The sequence below is a fragment of the Atractosteus spatula genome, chromosome 4, assembly GCF_055471065.1.
Source record: "Atractosteus spatula isolate fAtrSpa1 chromosome 4, fAtrSpa1.hap1, whole genome shotgun sequence".
NCBI classification, from domain to species: Eukaryota; Metazoa; Chordata; class Actinopteri; order Semionotiformes; family Lepisosteidae; genus Atractosteus; species Atractosteus spatula.
In genome coordinates this window covers 2418762-2440585 of record NC_142709.1, presented here as the reverse complement: position 1 = coordinate 2440585, position 21824 = coordinate 2418762, and the positions used below count along the sequence as shown (strand labels likewise).

General features: G+C 39.7%; 1 protein-coding gene across 3 annotated transcripts in view; it reads left to right on the top strand.

Annotated features, from left to right (window-relative positions):
- tbx15 (T-box transcription factor 15) overlaps positions 1 to 21824 on the top strand; it is a 36891-nt gene continuing 15067 nt past the window's right edge. The window contains exons 1-5 of one of the 3 annotated variants that reach the window (XM_088914086.1): positions 1 to 214; positions 367 to 510; positions 12419 to 12626; positions 17725 to 17826; positions 20699 to 20870. In XM_088914086.1, coding sequence (XP_088770212.1) covers positions 438 to 510; positions 12419 to 12626; positions 17725 to 17826; positions 20699 to 20870 — 555 coding nt within the window. In that variant the 5' untranslated portion in view covers positions 1 to 214; positions 367 to 437. Of the gene's footprint in view, positions 511 to 9649; positions 9749 to 12418; positions 12627 to 17724; positions 17827 to 20698; positions 20871 to 21824 lie in introns of those variants that run through there. The other 2 variants (XM_088914085.1, XM_088914087.1) reach the window with 2 other exon arrangements.

Genomic DNA, 21824 nt, shown 5'->3' with positions numbered 1-21824 from the left:
CAGAGACAGCCCGAAAGAAGCGAAAGAAAGAAGAACTGCAGCAATCGGCGCTCCAAAGCCCGAGATCCCTCCAAAACCAAATCTCCCGACAGGTTTTAAACTAGGAAAAGCTCCAGGCATGGAACCTCATCCTTAAAGCTGATGTAACCCTTTGCTAGTCATAGTCGCTGGATTACTTTTTTTTTGGCAAGTGTTTCCGTCTTTAACATTCTCTGTAAGTGTTTTTTTTTCCGGGTGATTTTGGAAGGAGCTCTTTTTTTGTGTGTGTGTGTGAGTGTGTTGTTTTCTTCTCTTGGATTTGCTGTACAATGAGCGACAGAAGGAGATCCGCGGCGGCGCTTAGTTCTAGGGCTCATGCCTTTTCAGTCGAAGCGTTGATTGGGACGAACAAGAAGAGGAAGCTGAGAGACTGGGAGGAGAAGGAGTTGGAGTTGTCCATGGAGAGCCTCAGCCCCAGTGGACAGCTAGGAGACGAGGACGACCCGGCTCACTGTCTGGATATCCACCCCGGTTAGTGCTCAGACGACAGGCTTGCTCGGAGGCAGACATCTCCACAGCTTCGCCGTGCGCCCGCGGGGGCTGAGAGAGTCGAATAGAGTAGAGAAAAAACATGATCCCGTCCTGCCATCAGGAAATATGGCCCTTTAATTGTTTGTGTTTAGGCCCGTATCTGTAATACTGGATGACTGCTTGACTGGTTGTGTGTTTTTACAGATAATTTAACGAAACGAGTTCAGGAAATAGAAATGACCACAGATATTGGCTGGATTAGTCTTACATTAAACAATTTAATCCAAGTGCATTCAACCGATTCATCAGTCAAAGAGGTAGACGAGTACATAGCTGAAGGCTCGTCTGAACCGTTTTCCGATCATCAACTGGCCTTAATGTTATTATTATGACACTTATTTCAACTGTCATACCTGTTGGTATTGTGACATTTTGGTCCAGCTGGAGTTTTAACATATTTTCGTACTGCAAAAGACCCCTTATTCCTCTTTCATAGTATTGATCGATTATTCGGGTATTAGATTTGGTTCTGATTTACAAAATTTGTTCCCCCCTTTTTTTTGGATCCGGCAAAAAATACGAAAATTCTTCATATACTTATTTTTCCAAGACGAAACATTCAGAGAGGTTTTGTCATAGTCCAAATATGTCTGCAGGTTTTGGCGTATTAAACTCTTACAGACATATTTAATTAAATATTTCTATTTATAAAATTTCATGCACGCACGCATACAAGTATAAATACTTCCGGGAAATCAATCTTATTTCTTCGAGTATCAGACACGATCTCAAGAAATCGCCGCCTCACGATATTTACACGTGCAGATTGATTTGCCAGATTAACAGCGGAGAATTGTTCTATTACATTAGGAAGAGGCCTTACTGCAACGAGTTCATCTGCACGATTCCTAAATGATAGAGTTGTTGATGGTCACAGAAAAACAGTACGTGTAAATTATTTCATTTCTATTTTTATTACAATGTAACACAGGAGGAAGACAACTAATGTACTCGTTCACTGTTAAAACAGAAAGAAATGTATACCTTCGCAATACATGAAAAAGTTCTATTTAAAATGATAGGTATATATAGGGAGAATTCTGTTAAATAGAGATCGTTAGAAAAATAGAGTTTTGATAATGGAGTAGCTAAAATTATACAAATCATGAAACAGAATTGTTCTGCTAACGTACACGCCAACCGTGATTCAGAACCAAGACATGTGTTGACCTCGCTATTTTGCAACGTTGAGTAGTTGCGTTCTCTTCTCAAAATCTTTGTTTTGGGGGCTCTGAAATCGGAGCTTGTTATGGATGTGAATGCTCTGTATATGAATTGAAAAAATAAAATCGACGTGTGTGCGAATGTTAAATACTACAGGTGCTATTACACTGGGGCATCGGACATCGGTTTGTAGTGTCATTTTGCGAGTAGAATACACACGTTGAAAGTATCAGTACTGTCATATTCCCAGTGTCCTAATTGAAATGGTAAATTTATTTTAATTTTCCTGCAAAAATGAAAAAAAAAATCCGAAATTTAAAAATTTGTTATATATTATAATCACGCTTAGTTTTATTTTAAACCGTGCAATAAATTGCCAACAACCCTGTGCTGCGATATTGTGATTTTGTTGCGTTTCTTAAACCATTTAAAGATACTGTAATTTAATTTATTCTTTCAATTGTTCTTCACCTACCGAGCAGTGATATAGATGCAATTATAATCCAGTTATATCTTTCTATAAATGCTCCATCCTTCACATAACCTAGTCGACATAAAACGGATTTGTTAGTAATATTATTTTTTTTTACAATTATTCATTAATGAATTCATTAACAGATTTTTGAAAAATAACATTTGAAAGCCACCATAATTTTCAAGAATATGCTCATATTCAAAATATTGCAGAGTGGTCTATTTAACTAATTTTAAATCCATATTTCGACCTGCCGGTTAGTTTCTCACAGTGAGCTGTTTCAAATCGATCGTGTGACGCACAGCAAAAGTTCTGCTCACAATTTATCAAGCTGCTCTAACTACAGTATATGCCCATTTCTGCGAATTTCTATTGTAAAAAACGAACATAAAATACCGATTTTTATTATTGTCATTTTATGCCGTTGTTATTATTATCACATTAGTAGGCCTTACTGTTATTGCGTGGCATATTCGAGTTTTGATTTCGTAGGACCAGAGGAGTGAGTTATTTACGCGGATGTGGAATATTAAGAGTTGAAAACAAAGTTTGATCAGATGCTTATAAGGAGTAAAATATCGATGTTTATATTATAATAAACTTTGAATTTTTTGTTCACATTTTTAATCGTTCACACCTATTTAAATCTTACCTCACTTTGAACGCCTATCCATGCCAATACGCGACAGCTTGTTTTGGAGATAATTGCATTGAATTTATGAACATTAAAATGGCCTGCTTTTCCATCGGTAGAAATTGAAAGTGGGACATTTATTTTTTGGTCACAATGAAAAGCATGTACTACTTAAAACATGATTTGAAAGTTAAAGTTGAATTGAAAGTTAATCAAGGTAAGAGGATGTACTTAATGTACAGCTTCACAAAAAAGTAGGGTAAACCAGTTTCTGCGGGCGTTCTGCGATTCCGTCGTTCAACCTGGACGAGATGTGGTCGGAGTCTTACTAAATCACTGTGAAACGTTTTCAGTGTTGTAAATTAATGAAAGCGACATGCGTGAAAATTAATACATGATTCATAGTTGAACAAATTCATTCCCGAATCAATTTCCCACAACCAAAAATAGGCGCCTTCTCTTGTTGATCAATATTATTCAGTTCAGCGATTAGTGAGGAACAACACTGAGATACAAATCTATTTTTCGTTCTAGGGTATCATTTCCTTTTGAGACACCAAGCGATGTGACAATGAGAAAGGATCTATTAACCTTTGCAGATGAAATCATAGACTTTTGCCGCTGTATGTGGGTGAATACTCTTTATTTCTCACTGTAGATGTCTTGGTATTTTTTAAATTGGTGTGATGCGCAGATAGCCAAGCGCCTAGGCCAGTGCACGACAGCACGTCTTTAAAAAAATAATTCATTCTCACACGCAGTTATTATAATTGTACATGTACGGCTTCTTAATACCAATAACTAGATTTATAAATCTCCAGTTACTAAAGTAATAATAATAATAATAATAATAATAATAATAAAGGAGATCTTCTCTCTGTAAGAAGTTGACTGCGTCGTCAAGCTAATGAATTCTCATTCAGGATTCTTTGCACAATATTTTGCTCGTACTTCTTGTTTCATAGCCACGTATTTTGAGTAAGGGATGAAACTCTGGGAGTTCCGTTTCTTCTCCCAGATGACAGAAGCACTAAAACAACTCGACTGTGTTAACAACCGCAGCTTCAATAGGACGGGAATGGGAGCGATTCGGATTGCTGCGATGAAGAGGAGATTCTCTCTGGGAACTAGGCCGTTCATAATCCCCGAAAGGTATTAACAATCTGGAGGAGTAAGTGCAAGATATTCTAACATTTATATCACTCTTATCTACAATTAATTTGGAATTAATTAACACACGAAGAAGGCTCCACAGCCGAAAGGTTGTGTTTCTTTTCCTCTCTTTTCAGGAAGGAATAAACCTTTACTTGTTCGTCTGACGCAGCCGCCCACCTGAACTACAACATTAATTTTGCCGATTATAATAAATTATCCCAAAATGGGGAATAAGTATATTTCCTCATGAACTAGACCGTAATGTGTCTCACAGCCCTTAGTACAGAAACACACACCAGCCGAGTGAAATGTCTTTATGTTAAATCGTTTCTGCTCACACAGCGTCCTCACTCCTCAGTCTTCTGCGCTTTACAAGAGCTCGCCAGCAGCGCGACTCCCAGCTCGCTCGTTTGTAAAAAACGGAATACATTGGTAACAGCAAAAAGAACACCAGCTCCTGTCACGTCTACCTGTGACTGAGATGTGGATATTAAAAATAGCACCGTGGCGGTGAATTTTAATCGGGATTTGTGGTAAATTGTGACTGGCTTTAACAAGAAAGACACGCGTCTATTTAAGAAAATCCCCGTGAGACAATCAGGTTTTACCGAAAGATTACTATAAAAATACATTTGCAAGATTACTCGTATTAACTACGTTTGGGCTGAAATAAATCAAGTAAATACAATGGAAATTTAGCAGGGGCCGACGCTATTACGGACGGCGCTCAATCCGAGAGTGATTGGGCCAGCTTCTGGATAAGTCACTGCTGTTCGGCCTCTGCAGGTGATTTCAGCTTCCTCGCAGAGGACAGCACTGGCGGCTGAACAAGTCGCGTTACAAATTCTAATTCCTGCTTTATCGGGGTTAGCTTTGGTCTGTTCCTTGGAGTCGTGCCCCAGTGTTTGAAAACCTCTGCATCTTGAAGGCTATGGACTTTGAAGTTTGCTGGCACAGCATTTTTCTGAATGTGGGTGTCCTGTCTTTTCAGCGCTGTGTATGATCATCAGTGAGCAAATGGTAGCCTACACACTTTCAGAGCAGAACTTTCTTGTGGTCAGTGTGTGTGGTTATTATTATTATTTTTTGGTCCTTAAGCAGAGAATTGTTCTCAAATGTTTGCCTTCAAAACATTATATGCTGTACACTTGGAAGTACATGACTGGAGCAAAAATTAAAGATCAAAAGTTTCAGAGAACCAAAAGCATTAGTAAAGCAGGATTCATCACGGCTGTGCGCCTTTTCGGATGATAGGCCTCAACGAAAAATGTTAAAGCTCTGGAGCAGTTTTAAGGTCAGCTCTATGAGCAAAATAGAGGTGTTTTATTCTTCTGATATATTGAATAAAGATATTAAAATATCTTTATATTTTAAGTATGTCCAGAACACTGTAATGAAAGGACTAAAAATGAATATCTTCTTTGCATTTTATAAATATTATAAGTGAACAATATACATTTGTGATAAAAAAAAATCTGTTTTTGATTGTACTCATTTTGCTATTGTGTGCATACATAGTTTTGGAAAATGTAGACTTTCTCTTGCAAATAGGTAGGACAGAATTATATATTATAATGAAGTTTCACATTGTAATGTTAAACTTTATGAGTTAGATACACAGCAGTATAGCAATAGATGAGTATGATATCTTTTAAATAAATGTACAATTTAAAAAACTAAAACAAGCATTTTTTGACTCTATCAATAGAAAAAACAAGAAAAATCTTGTTTTTTAAAAATGTTTTATCATATGCAAAGAAAAATGATGAAGGCCCCATAATACCAGACAGAAGACTGCAGTGATCTCTATACCATACAGAACCCCTTGCTCTCAGGAATTACTTTTAATTTGTGTCAGGATTGAGAACTGTGAATCTCTGTCATGCTGAAATATGAAACTATGGCCAAATGAATCTGCAATAATTTGGTATCATTGAGGCAGATTCTGCGCTTTAAATACTTTAAGTATCTATTTCAATAGAGTGAAAGTTTCTTAAGATCTAAACCACCACAAAGTGAATCATGCTTCCCTGTAGTTGTAGTGAAATTCTCAGTATACTGTAAATGTCTTCATTACTTCTGCACAATTGGATGATCATGCCATATACAGTACACTAAGCTGTGTCTGTTTTCTAGACAAGGGTTAGGGTTGTTCGGATATCACTGTCCTGTGGTCTTATGAACTGTTCCTGCAGGGTCTGCCAAATTTGTTCTTCACTTTTGTCTATTTTACTTTATATTTTACTGTTCGTTATAATTAGTCTCTTGGCTTTAACAGACATTGTACTTGGACTCTCGGGTCTGACCCGTTTGCTTATTTTTCTCACTAATTACTTTTGCTAAACCAGGTACCAGACTTTCAGCCTTGTACACATTTGAGATTTTTTGTGGATCTGCCTGATGTTTTCAACCTGTGGCTAGTCACATTATTGTGAAGGTTTTTCTACTCGTGTAGACATTAATATGTTTTACGTGGCACTTCTCTGTTGCGGTAAACCATTGATGTATAGTTTGTCCATGCAGTTGCAATTCAGTTGTTTTTTAAAAATATGTACTGTGTGCAACATGCTATGGTGCTGTGTTATTATAGCATTGTTTTTTTTCATTTAGCATATGGTTGTGATTTGGACCCATATTATGCAACATAATCTTAACGTTTCATTGTTTGCACAGGAGTACTTCTCTATGTATGCACACATGCAAATTATGAATATACTTTAAACATGTATCCAGAAAATTATATGTGGATGTATTTTGAGTCCAACTAGACATTAAGTCACTGATATATCAATTGTATACACACATGTATCATATGGATTTTGTACAATACTTGGTGATTGTTTTTGCCTGTGGACCTGTCGAGTCTCAACCCAACAGGTTTTATATATAACCACTAACTCACCAATTTCTAAATACTTACAACATTTTAATTCTGTTTGATTGAGCAGGTAATTTGTTCAATTAAGTAACTGGAGTTCACCTGGCAAGAAATCTAAATACCCTTCAGCTCTCAAACAGCGTAGTTACCCTAATGGAAAAAATAACTTGTTTAATTGATTAATAGCTTGCAAGTGTTCCCCGTCGCTCGAAACAGGAAATCTAGACCGACCTATGAAATGCATTGGATTGGGATTCTGTCTCCATGACCAGGGTTGGAGACCCCTGTTTTAGAGAAATCACGTAGAGAAGGTATTGCGTATCTTGAAGGCATTGCGTCGAGACGGTGGTACAGATTTTCTGCTTCAATAGCTAAATGCAACACATATGACAGGTTTTATGGAGAGTGGGCCATGATGATTGACAAGAGATCACCTACCTCGCTCTCCTGGGGTTCCCATGGTGCCCCAGTACATCATGTTTTCCCATGATCTCTGCTGTGCAGCATATAAATGTATCGAGCCAGGAACCACAGTACATGCTGGTTTTTATATAAATGTTGTCAGAGGGACTTTTCATCATACATCAGATGTTATCATAATATTACATTGATGGAAGGCTGGCTGTGATTTAAATATTACTGTAGGATCTAATTATTATTATCCATATTAATTTATGTTCTAATATGAGCATTAATACCAATGAATGGAAAAAGACTCTTTAACTTGTATGTTCTTTTGGAGACATAGTCATAAATTGGCATTAATCTTCTCCTCTTGAAAACAAAAATTTCAGATCATGGCCAAGATCATGTGAGTCTTCCACGATGGGTGAATTTGTCAAGCCCACAAGTAATTTTTTAGTTTACAGACCGTATAATTGTATTAGAAATACCATTTCTGCAGTTAATTTAGGTGTATTGAGGGCTGTTCAAACTTTCCTGTCCCAGACACACGCGTAGTTACAAATGTTAATCAAGGTTTGGATTGCTGCAAGGCTGCGTAGACTTTTTTCTGTATATAATATAACAGTGTAGTTCCATAGATAACATTACACAGCTAGTGTCTGTTCTAACGCAGGCCTGTTGGGACTGCACCTGTGTTCTGTGAAGCCTTCACCATTTACCAACTACCTCCACAGGAGTCCAGACAGCTGGAGTTTTTACCGTAGGTCATTTTGCAAAAAAAAGTCTAAAACCGATTTTTAGTAGAAACTAAACTACCGGCTGTAACTCTTTTCATATGAGATAATTCTGTTTTTTTTTTTCCAGTCTGGTGCTTTTCTAATAACTCTAAGGTTACCCATACCATTTAGAATACTGACAGACGCGCCTGCTCTCGGAAGATGCTCGGGCCTGGTTCGTACTTGCTGGGGAGGCAGGGAAGACCTGAATACCTGGGGCTTTGCCACGTGTTTGAAACTGATACACTGGCTTCTTTTCAGAAATGGCTGAATGAGAACCTTGAATCAATTAACTGATTAACTAAAACGAGCTAGATGGGCTGCGTGGCTCCCTCTCTTCTGTAACTTGTCTCATGTTCTTAAGATGTTCCTGGGAACTAATCTGTGGAAGCAGAATGCAGTAGGGATGTCCCAGTACCAATGGTCACTTTTCTCCTTTTGCTTGTAAGGCATATCTCTGTGAATGCTTTACTCTATTCATAAACAGAAACAGGGATAGTCAATCCCACTGTCACCAACAGAACTAACAAGTTTTCAAACAGACGAAGAGGGCATATTGATTGATGCTCCATTCTTGAGAGCATTATTATTTGTCTTAACACAGATGTCTAAATTAGGCACTTTGTCGTAATGCCATAGTTAGTAATTCACATATCCTATTAATGTGTCTGTCAGAGAAGAATATCCTACTACTACTTTCCTTTCTATTTTTCGTTTACTCCTTTTATGTTTATTATTATGCAAGTGCCATTTTATTAAATTCTAAAGAACTGTGTGTTATATGGTATATTTATAAACCCTCATATTTATAAACTGAAGATTGAAGGGACAAAATCTGCTAAAAGGGAATTTTGTCTGTAAAAATCAGAAATAATTGACTTTCCCTGCAATAACAGGGACACACACACACATAATAAAACAAGATCAAAACAAACACCACACAGGTTAGGTTTGAAATTCAGGAGCAGTGCTGGTGACCCAGGGGTAGGTCAATTGCTTGCAATGGGTGTTTCATGTGCTTTCAAGAAATTGTATGCAGTGTATTTACCACACGTGAAATAAAGAGCTTGTGTATTTCTGATTAGACGTTTCGGATTATAAACAACAATTTTCATTGGCTGTGTTGATTTCAATTGTTAAAAAATAAGTCTAAAAAAATCCACCAAGCATATTTAAAGTATGTATATATGTTTTTTCTCCTATAATAGTGTGTGTTTTTGGCTGAAAAATGTAATTTGTGTTTTAACAGACACCCCTTCCCGCCTATAGTTCTGTTAAACCGTGGGTTTGCTGTGCATATGTCACACTGTGTCCAGGGCTTTAACATGACTAGCTCAGTATATCTTTTAACAGATAGTTTCTGGTTGTTGAAAATGTGGACTGTATTTCCGGCGAAGGCAGTTGTTCCAGTCTGGACTGTTTCTTTGATTCCCTGCTCTGTGTCAGCCTCTATTAAAGACTCACACTCTCCTGTAACAGCTCCAACAGCTCTCTCCAGTATTTCCCCGCACAGGAGAAGCTGTATGGCCCTCTGAGGTCCCTCTCCCTTTTGCCAAGCCAGTAATCACCTCAATACTTAAAAGCAGGCCCGTTCAGAATAGACACACACAGGATCTCTGGGAAATGTGAAGAAAGCCACATTTCCAGAGTGTGTTTCACCGAGGCGAAGTATCTGTCTTCTACTAACGCAGGTAAACTACAACAGTAGTCATTTCCCTGGTTTATACATAAAAGTTATTATGCTTGCGGTGAATGCACGATTTAAATCTGTGAAGCATAATATTCACGAGACTTGCAAGATAAATTTGAACAATTACCTAAAAATAAAGCATTCGTATTCAATATTTTAAAGATGAAATGATATGTACACATATATACACAAAATAGAGGTGTATAGAATGAAGTTTAAGGATGGGCACAAATACACTGGTGTTGTCTAAAGTATACTTTTCTGAATCTAAACCATGTACATTATCATGGAATACTGTTTATTGCAAGACATCTGCAGATGACGAGTCATTACAATATATATCCTGATAACCAGACTTTCTTAAAATCACGGTCTTTTAAAAGAGCTAAGTATTTGGCTAGTGTACAGTGAGTACAATTTGCTGGTTGCAGACATTTTGACAAAGAATGCCAGATGTTAGAAAAACATGTCATTATCGGCTTCATTACTTTCTTAAGGACTACTCAGTGAGAGGATGAGAGAGGCATTTAGTTCCAGTGCTCATTTGTTGTGTTTGAATGCTTCTCCGTGTGCAATGAGGGTGCTGTTGTGGGAGGGGAGCTGTTGACACAGGTCAGACTGAGAGATGAAAGCTGGTTCTCTGGAGGTCTGACCTGCACGTACGTGAGGCTGAATTCAGGTGACACTTGCTTTCTCCCTGCAACCTGTAGGTCCTCTCTTACACGAGGTTTGCTCACTCTTTGATCAGATTCCCTCAGGGAACTCCTGTTTAACATTACCCCAGAATTTCTACAGTATGTGCTGTTTGGAAATTTCTCAAGATCTATTGTCCTGTGGTTGTACTCCACTCTAAGTGACCGCTTGCTCTGCTGTTTGTGTGATCTGTAAATTATTGGGGTCTAAATAACATCTACTGTGCAAGCCAGACAAGAGCTATTAGCTATTACTATTCTACTCAACTATTTTGCATTTAATGCATTTTGCATTACTCTTTTTAAATAAAAAGTAAAAATACTTTTTTCTTTTTCTTGTGTACAATATTTTAGGTTTTCTATATACTGTATTCAATTATTTCAAAGTCACAATTATGTGAGGTGAATAATCCAAAGTGGAGCCATTTAGTCTAACACTGTTATGTAGTTTGTAGGGTTAACAATATTTTAATGCTGTTTTTTTTGCATTTTCTCATGCATTTTTCTCACATATTAAACACGTACACATAATGTACATAAATATTTTGTAAGGCAAAAGTAAAACAATTGATTTTCATAGAAGGCGAATTCTAATTTCAGCAGCCCTTGACTCAGAAGTGGAATTACACCTATAATTAAGGCTCTTGTAGGGGCTGTCCTGTTGTGTGGTAAATGTACTGCAATAATTCAACTCCTCTGGTCACCAAACTACGTTTCCCAAATATAACCCAGTCTGATGTGTATGTTGTGGTTCCAGATTATACAATAATTGTTTGTTGTTGGGAATCACGGGTCATGGTTGTGAATCTCCTTCACTGCCAATCAAAGATCATAATTGTCTATAATCTAGAATTCACTGGTTCCTGTTGACAGATGCAAACCTTCACTGGATGGAATGTGCAATTTTGTTATCATTTTTAGCCTTTAGGGGCTGTTATTAACCATCCCTAAACCATAATGGTAGAAAAACAATCATTTTATATATCGTCCATCAAACATGCGCAAATACACTGTTGTTCTTTTGCACAGCTTTAAAACCAACTTTGAACATATCAGTCATCGTTTAAAGCTATTATTGTTATTGTTGTTGTAGCTGATGTTGTTCTTGAACGTACAGTTAGGATTTCCTTGCTCTGTTGTTTTTACATGTGTAAGAAATCTGAATGTACTTCCTCTCAACACACAAATATGACATAGAACATTACTTTGGTGTTTGTCTGCAATTAGCAATACATGTCTTACAGCAGTCATCTAATTTGGTCTATAGCTCTAGACGGACTGTAATTAGGGAACAGAACATATTTGTATTATAAAACCTCACTTTTCAGCTTTGTATATGTATTCTTTTTTATAATGTTTATATTGGTGCCTACAGAAAACAGTGAGGCATCAATTTAAACTGGACTGAAAAGCATTAAAATGCAATAACTCCTATTGGTTCCAATACCCATTTGTTGTGCTTACTGTATTTGTATATTACTTTTTAAATGTTGATCAGCTTTATGTGCTATAGCACTGGGCTAAGGTATTTCGAGTTTTAAAATTTCTTATTTATAGAGTGATTTTAAACACTGAAAATCAGTTTTGTTTGTTATGTAGCACAATACAGTGATGTTAGTCAGTGTATTATTTTATAAAGCAAACTTATAATACCGTTAATGGGCCATAAAATCTATTCTGTTACCTCATAAATATTTACAAAGCTCTAGCGTGGTCAAGGGAAATTGAGACCTAGTAGAGCTCGGTTGCATAGCTGTGGTGACAACACGTGTAAACAAATCTAAAATGTTCCATGAAGTCTGCTTTTCTGTGCGGTGCGCTGAAAATACGCTTTATCCGTAGGTAATATTTTCCTAAAGATAAAGACGCCGTAGCGGTCGGCTCCGCGCACAAGCAGTGCAGACGCGCCCGGTCTGCTCAGCGGCTCGGGGGGAGTTCTGTTCGGCCGCCCGCGATCTCAGCCTGTCTGTGTCCCCCAGAGGCGGAGGCCAGCCCCGGCTCGGACAGCGAGGGACTGGCGGAGCGCACGTCCTGCTCCTTCGAGTCGCGCTCAGACCTGTGCCACACGCCCGGCGACGCCTCCCCGCCCTCCTCCATGGACGAGATCCAGGTGGAGCTGCAGTGCGCCGACCTCTGGAAGAGGTTTCACGACATCGGCACGGAGATGATCATCACTAAAGCTGGCAGGTAACGCTGGTCTTCCATCGCCAAATCGTGAACAGTACTATAACAACTACCAGGCGATCTCCTGCCCCCGTGATACTGTTTTAAATGAACTGCCTGCTTTATTTTCTCCTAAAAACGTTTTCTGTGTGTATTGGTGAAAGAAGGGGGGCCCACACTATATGTAAAGCGCTTTGGGATACTTCATAAAGAAAGCGCCCTGCAGAAGCAAAATGTTTTTATTTCGTTTAGTTGATCCACTGCTCCACGGCAGAAACACGGTGTGTTTTTTTTTCTTTTTAATCATCGGCGTGAATCACCAACACTGATTCTGCTATTTTTAACGTTGTCTTAAAACTCGTTCAATTATTCAGACAGCTGCTCGGGACAGACCTTTTCATAATAATAATAATAATAATAATAATAATAATCATCATCATCATCATCATCATCGTCATCATGTATTTAAAAGTTTTTTATTAAAGTTTTTTTTTAGTTTTTTATTACAATTTAAAATTACCTCAGACAGTTATGGTAACGTAATATTTATTCCAAACAACAACATCAACAACAACAACAACATGTAAATTCGAAATTGTCAGTGAGTATGCGACTGGGATGCAGATTAAACAAATTAGGGACTTCCCGGGCGTTATGTGTACTCGAATCAAAATACAAATTTGTACATATATTATGTTGAAATATATATTTGAACAACATATATATATACGCGAAGAAGGCTCCACAGCCTCGCTTTGCTTTTCAACAGGAATAAACCTTTACTTGTTCCTATATATTTGAAGTGATCGTTTTCCTACTGTAGTTAATTCTGCGACATAGATCGGAAAATAATCAATTTATTTTCTTATCCAGAGCCGAAGTTTATCCCGGCAAGTTAACGGGCGCAAGGCGGGGTACACCCTGGACGGGACGCCAGTCCATCGCAGGGCACAGACAGACACACACTCACGCCCGGGGCAATTTTCACACAAGTCAGTAACTCTACCAGCATGGCTTTAGGCAGCAGGAGGAAACCAGAGCTCCCGGAGCAATCGCAGGCCAACAGGAGAAGAACATACAAACTCCACACAGACAGCAGCCGAGAATGCGCACCACCCGCCTCCGTGCCGCCCGTAGAGTCTAAAAAGGACCTTACGGGTTTCTGTATGGATGTCTTTGAAGGAACTGTCCTCAAAGAGCTCAAAGGATTTTAATTAAAAACCATCAATCGCCCGAACTCTTACTTCCTCATTTGCTCAAGGGATTTACAACTGGCTGTTAATTCTAAACATGCAGAATATCGCGCACTGCCTCAGAGATAGAACATTTTAGAAACAACAAAAGAAGTATTTTACAGCACTGCAGTCGCATTACGATGGGTCGCTTTTTTTATTTGCAAAATAAGAAATTCATTTCTGTGCCAAGATCATGACGACTTCTGATGGAATATTTTCTCTCCGTGTGATCAAAGACGAAAGCCAAGGAGTGAAAATAATTTAAGAAAATCTCATTCAGATATAACTTGATATTATTAAATGACTTAATATCATTTTATTCGTTTGCAAGAGGGACGTATACCTACTACACATCCACAGACGATCAGGAAGCTAAAGACTTATTAATAAAGAATTGATTTAAACATCATGATGGACTACTAGGAACCGTAGGTCTGCGTAAGAAACGCAGTCATAATAATAATAATAATAATAATAATAATAATAATAATAATAATGTTTTATGTATGTTCTATAATGTTTTATATTTTCTAAGAGTAAGAAAAAATGGAAGATAGCAGCACTATTAAGACCAAGGACTTTGAAACCGGGAGAAGATGCAGATGAGCAGACAGACATAGTTCAGTCGAAGCCTCTGAAGAGGAATTTCTGGAGTCTGGATTTGAAAGGGATCGGGAAGGCGACTCTCGCGATTTCCTCGGGGACAAAATACCAGAGCTCTGGGGCGCTGCAGGAGACGGCCCTGTCACCCACAGAGTGCAAAACTTATACTACATTTTTTTTTTAGTCTTTCATATCGGAAGTCTAAGTTAGATAATAGCAATTTTTGTAACAGATCGTTAATTGTCATTACATTTTCTTAAAATTATCTGAGTAAAAAGGAAAATAGTACGTAGCAGGCCTAAATTCTTGATGAGGTGTGAAACCTCTTACTTTGCTTATACATTTACACATTTAAATATAAAAAAAACCCAGTTTTGAATGTTCCCGTGATATTGGCGCGCTCAACGTTTTAAACAGCCGTAACCCTCGCCAGGAGAAACGGACTTTGAACGGGAGGATGGTTATCCGGAAAACTATTTTGATTCAAGTAGAAATTGAATTGAAGAAGCTGGGTTTTTTTCCGTCAACGAAAAAGATCGAGGTCGGTTTGATGGCGTCTTCTTGTATGTACAGTAACTTTTCTTATACTCTTGTATCAGATTCATTTTTGTAGGTTTGCTCATACTTTTAAAAGCTGAAATATTGGCAATGTAGATGACTTTTAAACAGAGTCGTTGCCATAAACCCAGCACAACGTGTTTTCCGTGTGTAGCCACCAATCTTCAATAAGTCTTAGGCATATTATTAATTAGTAATACAAATATTGAAATAAGTAATGGAAGAGTTGTGTAGTGTGGATCCGCGCGCTCGAGAAAATTGTTAATCTATTTACAATAAAAATAAAAAAGAAATGCCTATTTTAATCAACATAATGGAGTAGTTTTAAGTAAATAAATATGGTCGACAAATGTATAATTCGTGATAATTCAAGGTGTGCGCACTTACAAATGCGCAATTCGTTAATGGGTAATTAGAGAATCGGTAAGGAAGGATTTTCAGAATAATCTGCTCCTTGTTCTTCCAAAATAAGGTTAATTTAAAATATTTATTTTACCACTAACACCTAAAACATGGACAAAGTGAGTTTGATTTATATATATATATCATATATAGAAGCTTTTCTTTCATAACGCTTTGATATTAGACGCTCCTTCGCTGTACTGTACCTTATCGGTATTCAGCTGATGAATCGAAATGTCCTGCATATATAGAATATTACATTCTTAGTTTGTTCGCATTAATAACGGCGTGTCGCTAAATTTCGTGAAACGTATTCTCGCATGTTTTAAAATACACTCTATTGTTAACAATGCTTTTAATTGATATATTTATATATTATGAATAATATTATTTAATAATGTCTTCCATGCTATTATCACTATGTCTGAAGTTGCATCTCTAGACATTTTACTAATATTTCTAATATTGTTAATTTATATAATAGAGAAGTATTTTACATTATGGCTAATATAGCAATTGATTTAAGTTACCAAATACTTACAGTATAGTTACAAATCACTGTAATTTGTTATTGTACAGTGCTAAAATGAAAAAATAGAATTTGAAAACTATTGTTTAAATAAACTGTAGTTTTATTATTGTTTATTACGTCTAGTATTATTTATTATCTGCAGCGCAAACAATAGATACTCGAACTGTTTTTCCTTAATTGGCTAAATTCGCATAAACCTTGTGTGATGAATGACATTTTAAATTCATACCACGTTAGCGGGCATCCTTGAACAAGAATTAACTTTCGTGTTTTAAAAAGCCTTTTTAGAATCGTGGGGCATTGCTTTCATGGCTCTGTTTTTAATAACCATACACATTTCAAAGTAAGCGAAAGTTTAACAAAAATAACTTTTCCTTTCATTATGAGGGCACCAGCTTATTGCGTTTCTCTAGGGGGAAAATCTAGATTTTGTAGAAGCAAAAATAAAATAGAATTAAGTTAAAATATGTTTGAATCGAGTATTATGCTGAAGTACATTTAATTGTTGATTTTCATTTTTTTTTTGGAACACTTCATTTTGTTGAGATTTATTGAAAGTTGAAATCCTACAATGCCTGAGGTGTGTTCTTAGGCAGTAAACTCTATAGTGCATTCCCCTGTCCCTGTTAGCGTGCAATCACTCTTTAGATTTGCTTTCAAATGCACATGGACTGTGTTTGGACTGTGCGGTGCATTGTGAAAACATGTTAAAATAATTAAGAACATCATCGTGCTGACGTCAGTTTTGAAAAGAAGCAGAATCACTTCCAAAACGGTTAAAATCTTTTGTACTGAAGCCCAGAATGACTGGGTTTCCTTTATGCGGGTGCTCTAATCATATAAACCGTGATCACTTGGGTCCAGACAATGTCATTCAAGAGGACGTGTTTTATAGAGGAGCTCTGTCATTTTAAAGTCAGAAATTGTTACTTGCTGGGGTTAATGAGAGCAGAAATGAAAACAAGTCAATGTGTACAAACACTTCTCTGATTTGATCAGTGCCTGGGTCAATACATTAGTCATGAACATACCTCCTGTAGCCATAGTGGTGTTAGCCTCAGTGCTGTGAGTCTGTTCAGTCTGTGCAGTAAGGCACTGCAGTCCCCTGACTGTGTCCCATTCCGGACAGTTTCCTATAATCCTATAACGCTCATTACAGTGCTGCTCGTTGACATTTGCAAAGCAGCACTGATGTGTAAATACACAGGCAAATTAAACCTCCTGCCTTGTTTGCATCCTTGCACTTCTTGTGTACTCTACTGGAGCACCTCTGTGCTGAGAGACGGAGGATAAAAAGGAGAAACTCTCACATGCAATCTTAGTGCTAGAGCTCCCCACTCCCCACAGATGCCTCCCACTTCGGCTGTCTGCTGGTATTGAAGGAAAATGCAGATGACTGCCTGTTTGATGTTGAGCAAGTGACACTCTGCAGAGTATGTGGGCTCCTGGTGGGTTTGCAGGAGGAGGCATGCGGGTGAATGAGCTGAGCTGAAGAGCACCGGATTGCTCTACCTCTCCACGTGTGAGAATGTCGCGTGTCAGTAAAGCTTCCTGCAGGAACAGTATCAGAAATGGAGAGAAGGGTCTACAGGATTTCTGTTGGCCCACAAAAAACAGGCCTGTTCTTAGGGCCCATGTCCGGGCCGCAGGAGAGGCAGCAGTTAAACGCAGAGTGAAAGCATGTTCTGTTAAAGAAGCCCTAATACTGAAGCTGGTCGTCTGGGGATGAGCTCAAATCAAATTTCTTCCAGCCCTGTGTTTCATTACCCTTTTTTCCCTAATATATTTCTAGGAGAATGTTTCCTGCCATGAGAGTAAAAATCCTGGGCTTGGATCCACATCAGCAGTACTACATTGCTATGGACATAGTACCTGTGGACAACAAAAGATATAGGTAATCCTGTTCTTTCCCTTTCGCTCAAGCACATTCGCTCCCGATCTAGTAGTAATTAGTAATTTAAGTATTTCAGCAATCAGCACAGTCATAATAATGACTGCTTTCATACCAATCTTGGGGATCTGCAACAAGCACCCAGCCCAGTTCTTGGAGCCAAAACTCCGGCTTCTTTTCAAGAAACAGCTGGACGAGATCCTCAGATCAATTAATTACTAGAACCCAAACAAGCGAAACAGGCTGCACGGCTTCCTCTCATTTATAACCTCTCTGATGTTCTCCTGCTCCCCTTAAGTCTCTTAACCCAGACTCCTGGTACGTGTGAAAAAGATGTGCTTTTCTGCCAGAAGGCCATTTCACTGTTTACTGATTATAAAACTTAGTTGAACTTAGTAGCGGCAATACTACAGCACTTTTGATGCCTTTTAAAAGCTACTATGTATTCACACAATTGCTATTCAGCTACAGCACGTTACTAATAATAATTCTTTACACGTATACAGCGCTTTTCTGGACACTCCACTCAAAGCACTTTACAGGTAATGAGGAATCCCAGTACCACCACTAGTGTGCAGCCCCACCTGGATGATGCACCAGTCCGCTCCCCACACACCAGCTCTCAATGGGGAGGAGAGCAGAGTGATGGAGCCAGTTCATAGTTAGCAGATGCACAGTGCAAGCATATGATGTAATTTAATCATGTGAGAACCTCTCGTAGAACTGTGATTCCTGCCCAATACCTTTCCTGTTTGACACTGTAGTTTATTTTGAAGCAGAGATGCGTCTGTTTCAAGACTCCAAGAAAAAGACGTGCACATTCGCACCCCTTGTCCACTGACACTGCTGCCAGGAGCTCAGAGAGCACCGCGCGGACTCGGGCGCTTCTGCATGTGCTCATGGGTGCTCTCCCATGTGCAGCACCAGGAACGCACTCCGACGTGCCTGGCATGTGCCTGCTGCACACACGAACGAGCTCACACAGCAGGGACTGGCAGAGCTGCGAGACGGCGGGACCTGCCGACACGCCGCTTGGGCAGAGATGTATGTGTGTGGACCGTGAGCGGGAGGAGGTGGGGGGGCCATCTGTCCAGGATTGTGTCACACAAGCCCGGATCTTTATTGATTGTGCTTGTGCCAGATGGCAGATTTATGAAAGATGAAAGAGACTAATCAAATTTCCAGTTCTGTTTCAGCTTAGGTCTCTCCTTTAACACTTTCCCCGCTACTCAGCCCATAACCCTAAACAGAACTTCACACAGGAAATTATAGAAGTGCCTTGAATTCTCCGCAGGGGAGCGTTTAATACTCGTAAGCGATAACAAAAGGTGAAATGAGAGTTTTGTCAATTTGACCATTTAGTGTCAATTTTGGCAGAGGGGCGAAGCTAAGCACTTTCAACTGCTAGCATGGCCAGAACTAAAGTCAACCAGCTGTTCCTCTGTTAGCAGCAACATCTCATTCTTGCAATTTGCTGGAGGAATGCTTTGTTTTGGGAGGGGCAGAACGTACTGATCGTTATATGCATTTTCAGAGTTCGGAAAGTGAATAAAATCCTGTTTTTACAAAAGCTATGGTGGAAGTGAATTAAGAATACAGTTTTTAACAGTCCCCAAATGCTAAAAAAATTACACACACTGGTTTTTCAAGGTCCGCAGGAATGCCAGTAAAGCATACATGAGTAATCTTACTCTGTATGTAAGCTGTCACCCCAGCTTCTTTCTTATGTGTTATATCCTTGAATACTTGTGCAGGATTTACATTTCTGCGACTCAGGTTTTGAATAATTTTTAAATGAATCCATGTGACGTGATTTGTTTCCAGTATGATCATTCCTGAGAGTGACAAAATATAGTTATTTTAAGAATCAAAAACTTCAAAACGCTTACTAAAGAAATATTTTAGCACTGCTGTGAACTCAAACCTATTATGCCGGCCAGGTGTTGTGTTTGAAAAGGAAAAAAAACAAAACAAAAAAGCTATTAGTCTTGCTGTGGAAGTAGAGAAGGTAATACCCGAATCCTTCCCTCACTTGAGAAAGGTCGTTTATCAATGCAGCTCTTCAGCACTCACAGTGCGTACTTGGTGACCGCTGTTGCCGAGCACTGCAGACTGGTGAAAATAAATCGGACCTTTGAGTCCTGCTTGTGAAAACTGAGCTTCCTCCGGTGCCCATGACAGAGGCTGGGGATGCTGGCCCGGTGTGGACCCTGCTTTGTGCACGTCCCACTGTCCCACTGTCCCGCAGTCCTCCAGTCCCACTTTCCCATTGTCCCACAGTCCCCCAGTCCCCCAGTCCCCCAGTCCCACTGTCCCACTGTCCCGCAGTCCCCCAGTCCCCCAGTCCCCCAGTCCTACTGTCCCAATGTCCCACTGTCCCCCAGTCCTACTGTCCAAATGTCCCAATGTCCCACAGTCCCACTGTCCCGCAGTCCTCCAGTCCCACTTTCCCATTGTCCCCCAGTCCCCCAGTCCCCCCAGTCCCCCCAGTCCCCCAGTCCTACTGTCCCACAGTCCCACAGTCCCTCAGTCCCTCAGTCCCACTGTCCCCCCAGTCCCCTTGTCCCCTTGTCCCCCTGTCCCCCAGTCCCCCAGTCCCCCAGTCCCCCAGTCCCCCAGTCCTACTGTCCCACTGTCCCACAGTCCCACAGTCCCCCAGTCCTACTGTCCCAATGTCCCACAGTCCCACTGTCCCCCAGTCCCCCAGTCCTACTGTCCCAGTGTCCCACAGTCCCACACACAGGTACTTGGTGGTACAGCACGTGGGGAGCTGCTCTCTTCAGGGGTGAAGCAGCAGCAAGGATGTGAGCACAGACAAAAGGGACTTCCCTGCGGTTCCTCTGTTAACGGCCGTGTTCGTCTTTCCGGGCTCCAGGTACGTGTATCACAGCTCCAAGTGGATGGTGGCGGGGAACGCGGACTCCCCAGTCCCCCCGCGAGTCTACATTCACCCCGACTCCCTGGCCTCCGGAGACACCTGGATGAGGCAGGTGGTGAGCTTCGACAAGCTGAAGCTCACCAACAACGAGCTGGACGACCAGGGACACGTGAGTGGGCGCGCGCCGGCTCTTCTTCAGGACGTGCACGCTCAGACACCGCAGGGCCCGGCCCACTCAAACGAGGGCTTGCCGAGCTCCACTGAACTGCAAACACGAACACGGAAGCTTTAACGAGTTTAATAACAGTCTGTCTGCCCGTCTCTCTGAACCTGTCTACTACGAGTTCTGTGCTGTACTGTGCATTGGTATGAAACGGCTCTGAAGGGTTAAGTAAGGATATGCTATTAGGTCCACCATAACAACAGTCTGCCTGTCTGCCAGGAAACTAAATGTGTGCTCCAATCAATTTGACGCATACTGTATATCCTTTACATTCCTAATGTTGTTATTGAATATTCCCTGCTTTTTTTAAATGCATTGGGTATCACTGTTGCTTGCATTAGTTCCCTAGCCCCCTGTGCAGTTGATATAAATTGGCGTGAAAGATGGAAAGAAATGTATTGAGTGTCCCCACTAAATAACACTACATATTTATAAAGAGAAACTGTAATTCATTGCCTTTAAGAAATTAGATCTTCGTCAGAAGGGTTTTACTGACAAGAAACAGAGGGGTGGGTTTGAAAACTAGTTTTATCAATATCATTCTACTTTAATTCTCTTCTTGGCTATTTGTTTTCTAAACCGTGAATGTTTTGGTCCTGTGTTTTTGAAAAAAAAAGACTGCTGTCAGATTTGAAAACTTGAACGGATTGCAGTTGATCTTTAATAATAACAACATCAAGAACTCACAATTATCGCATAGGAACCCGTCATGCTTCGCATACAGAAGGAGCTACACAGCAGAGTCTGTGGAGAAAGGAGGAAAGGGTTTGAGGAGTCTGATTTCTTGATTGAGTGAGGACATGAGGTTTAACACTTCTGTTAGCATGAGCAGTGCCATGGGATCGCTGATGGCCACGCTGTCAGGCCCTTGGTTTATCATGTCATGCAAAGGATAGTATT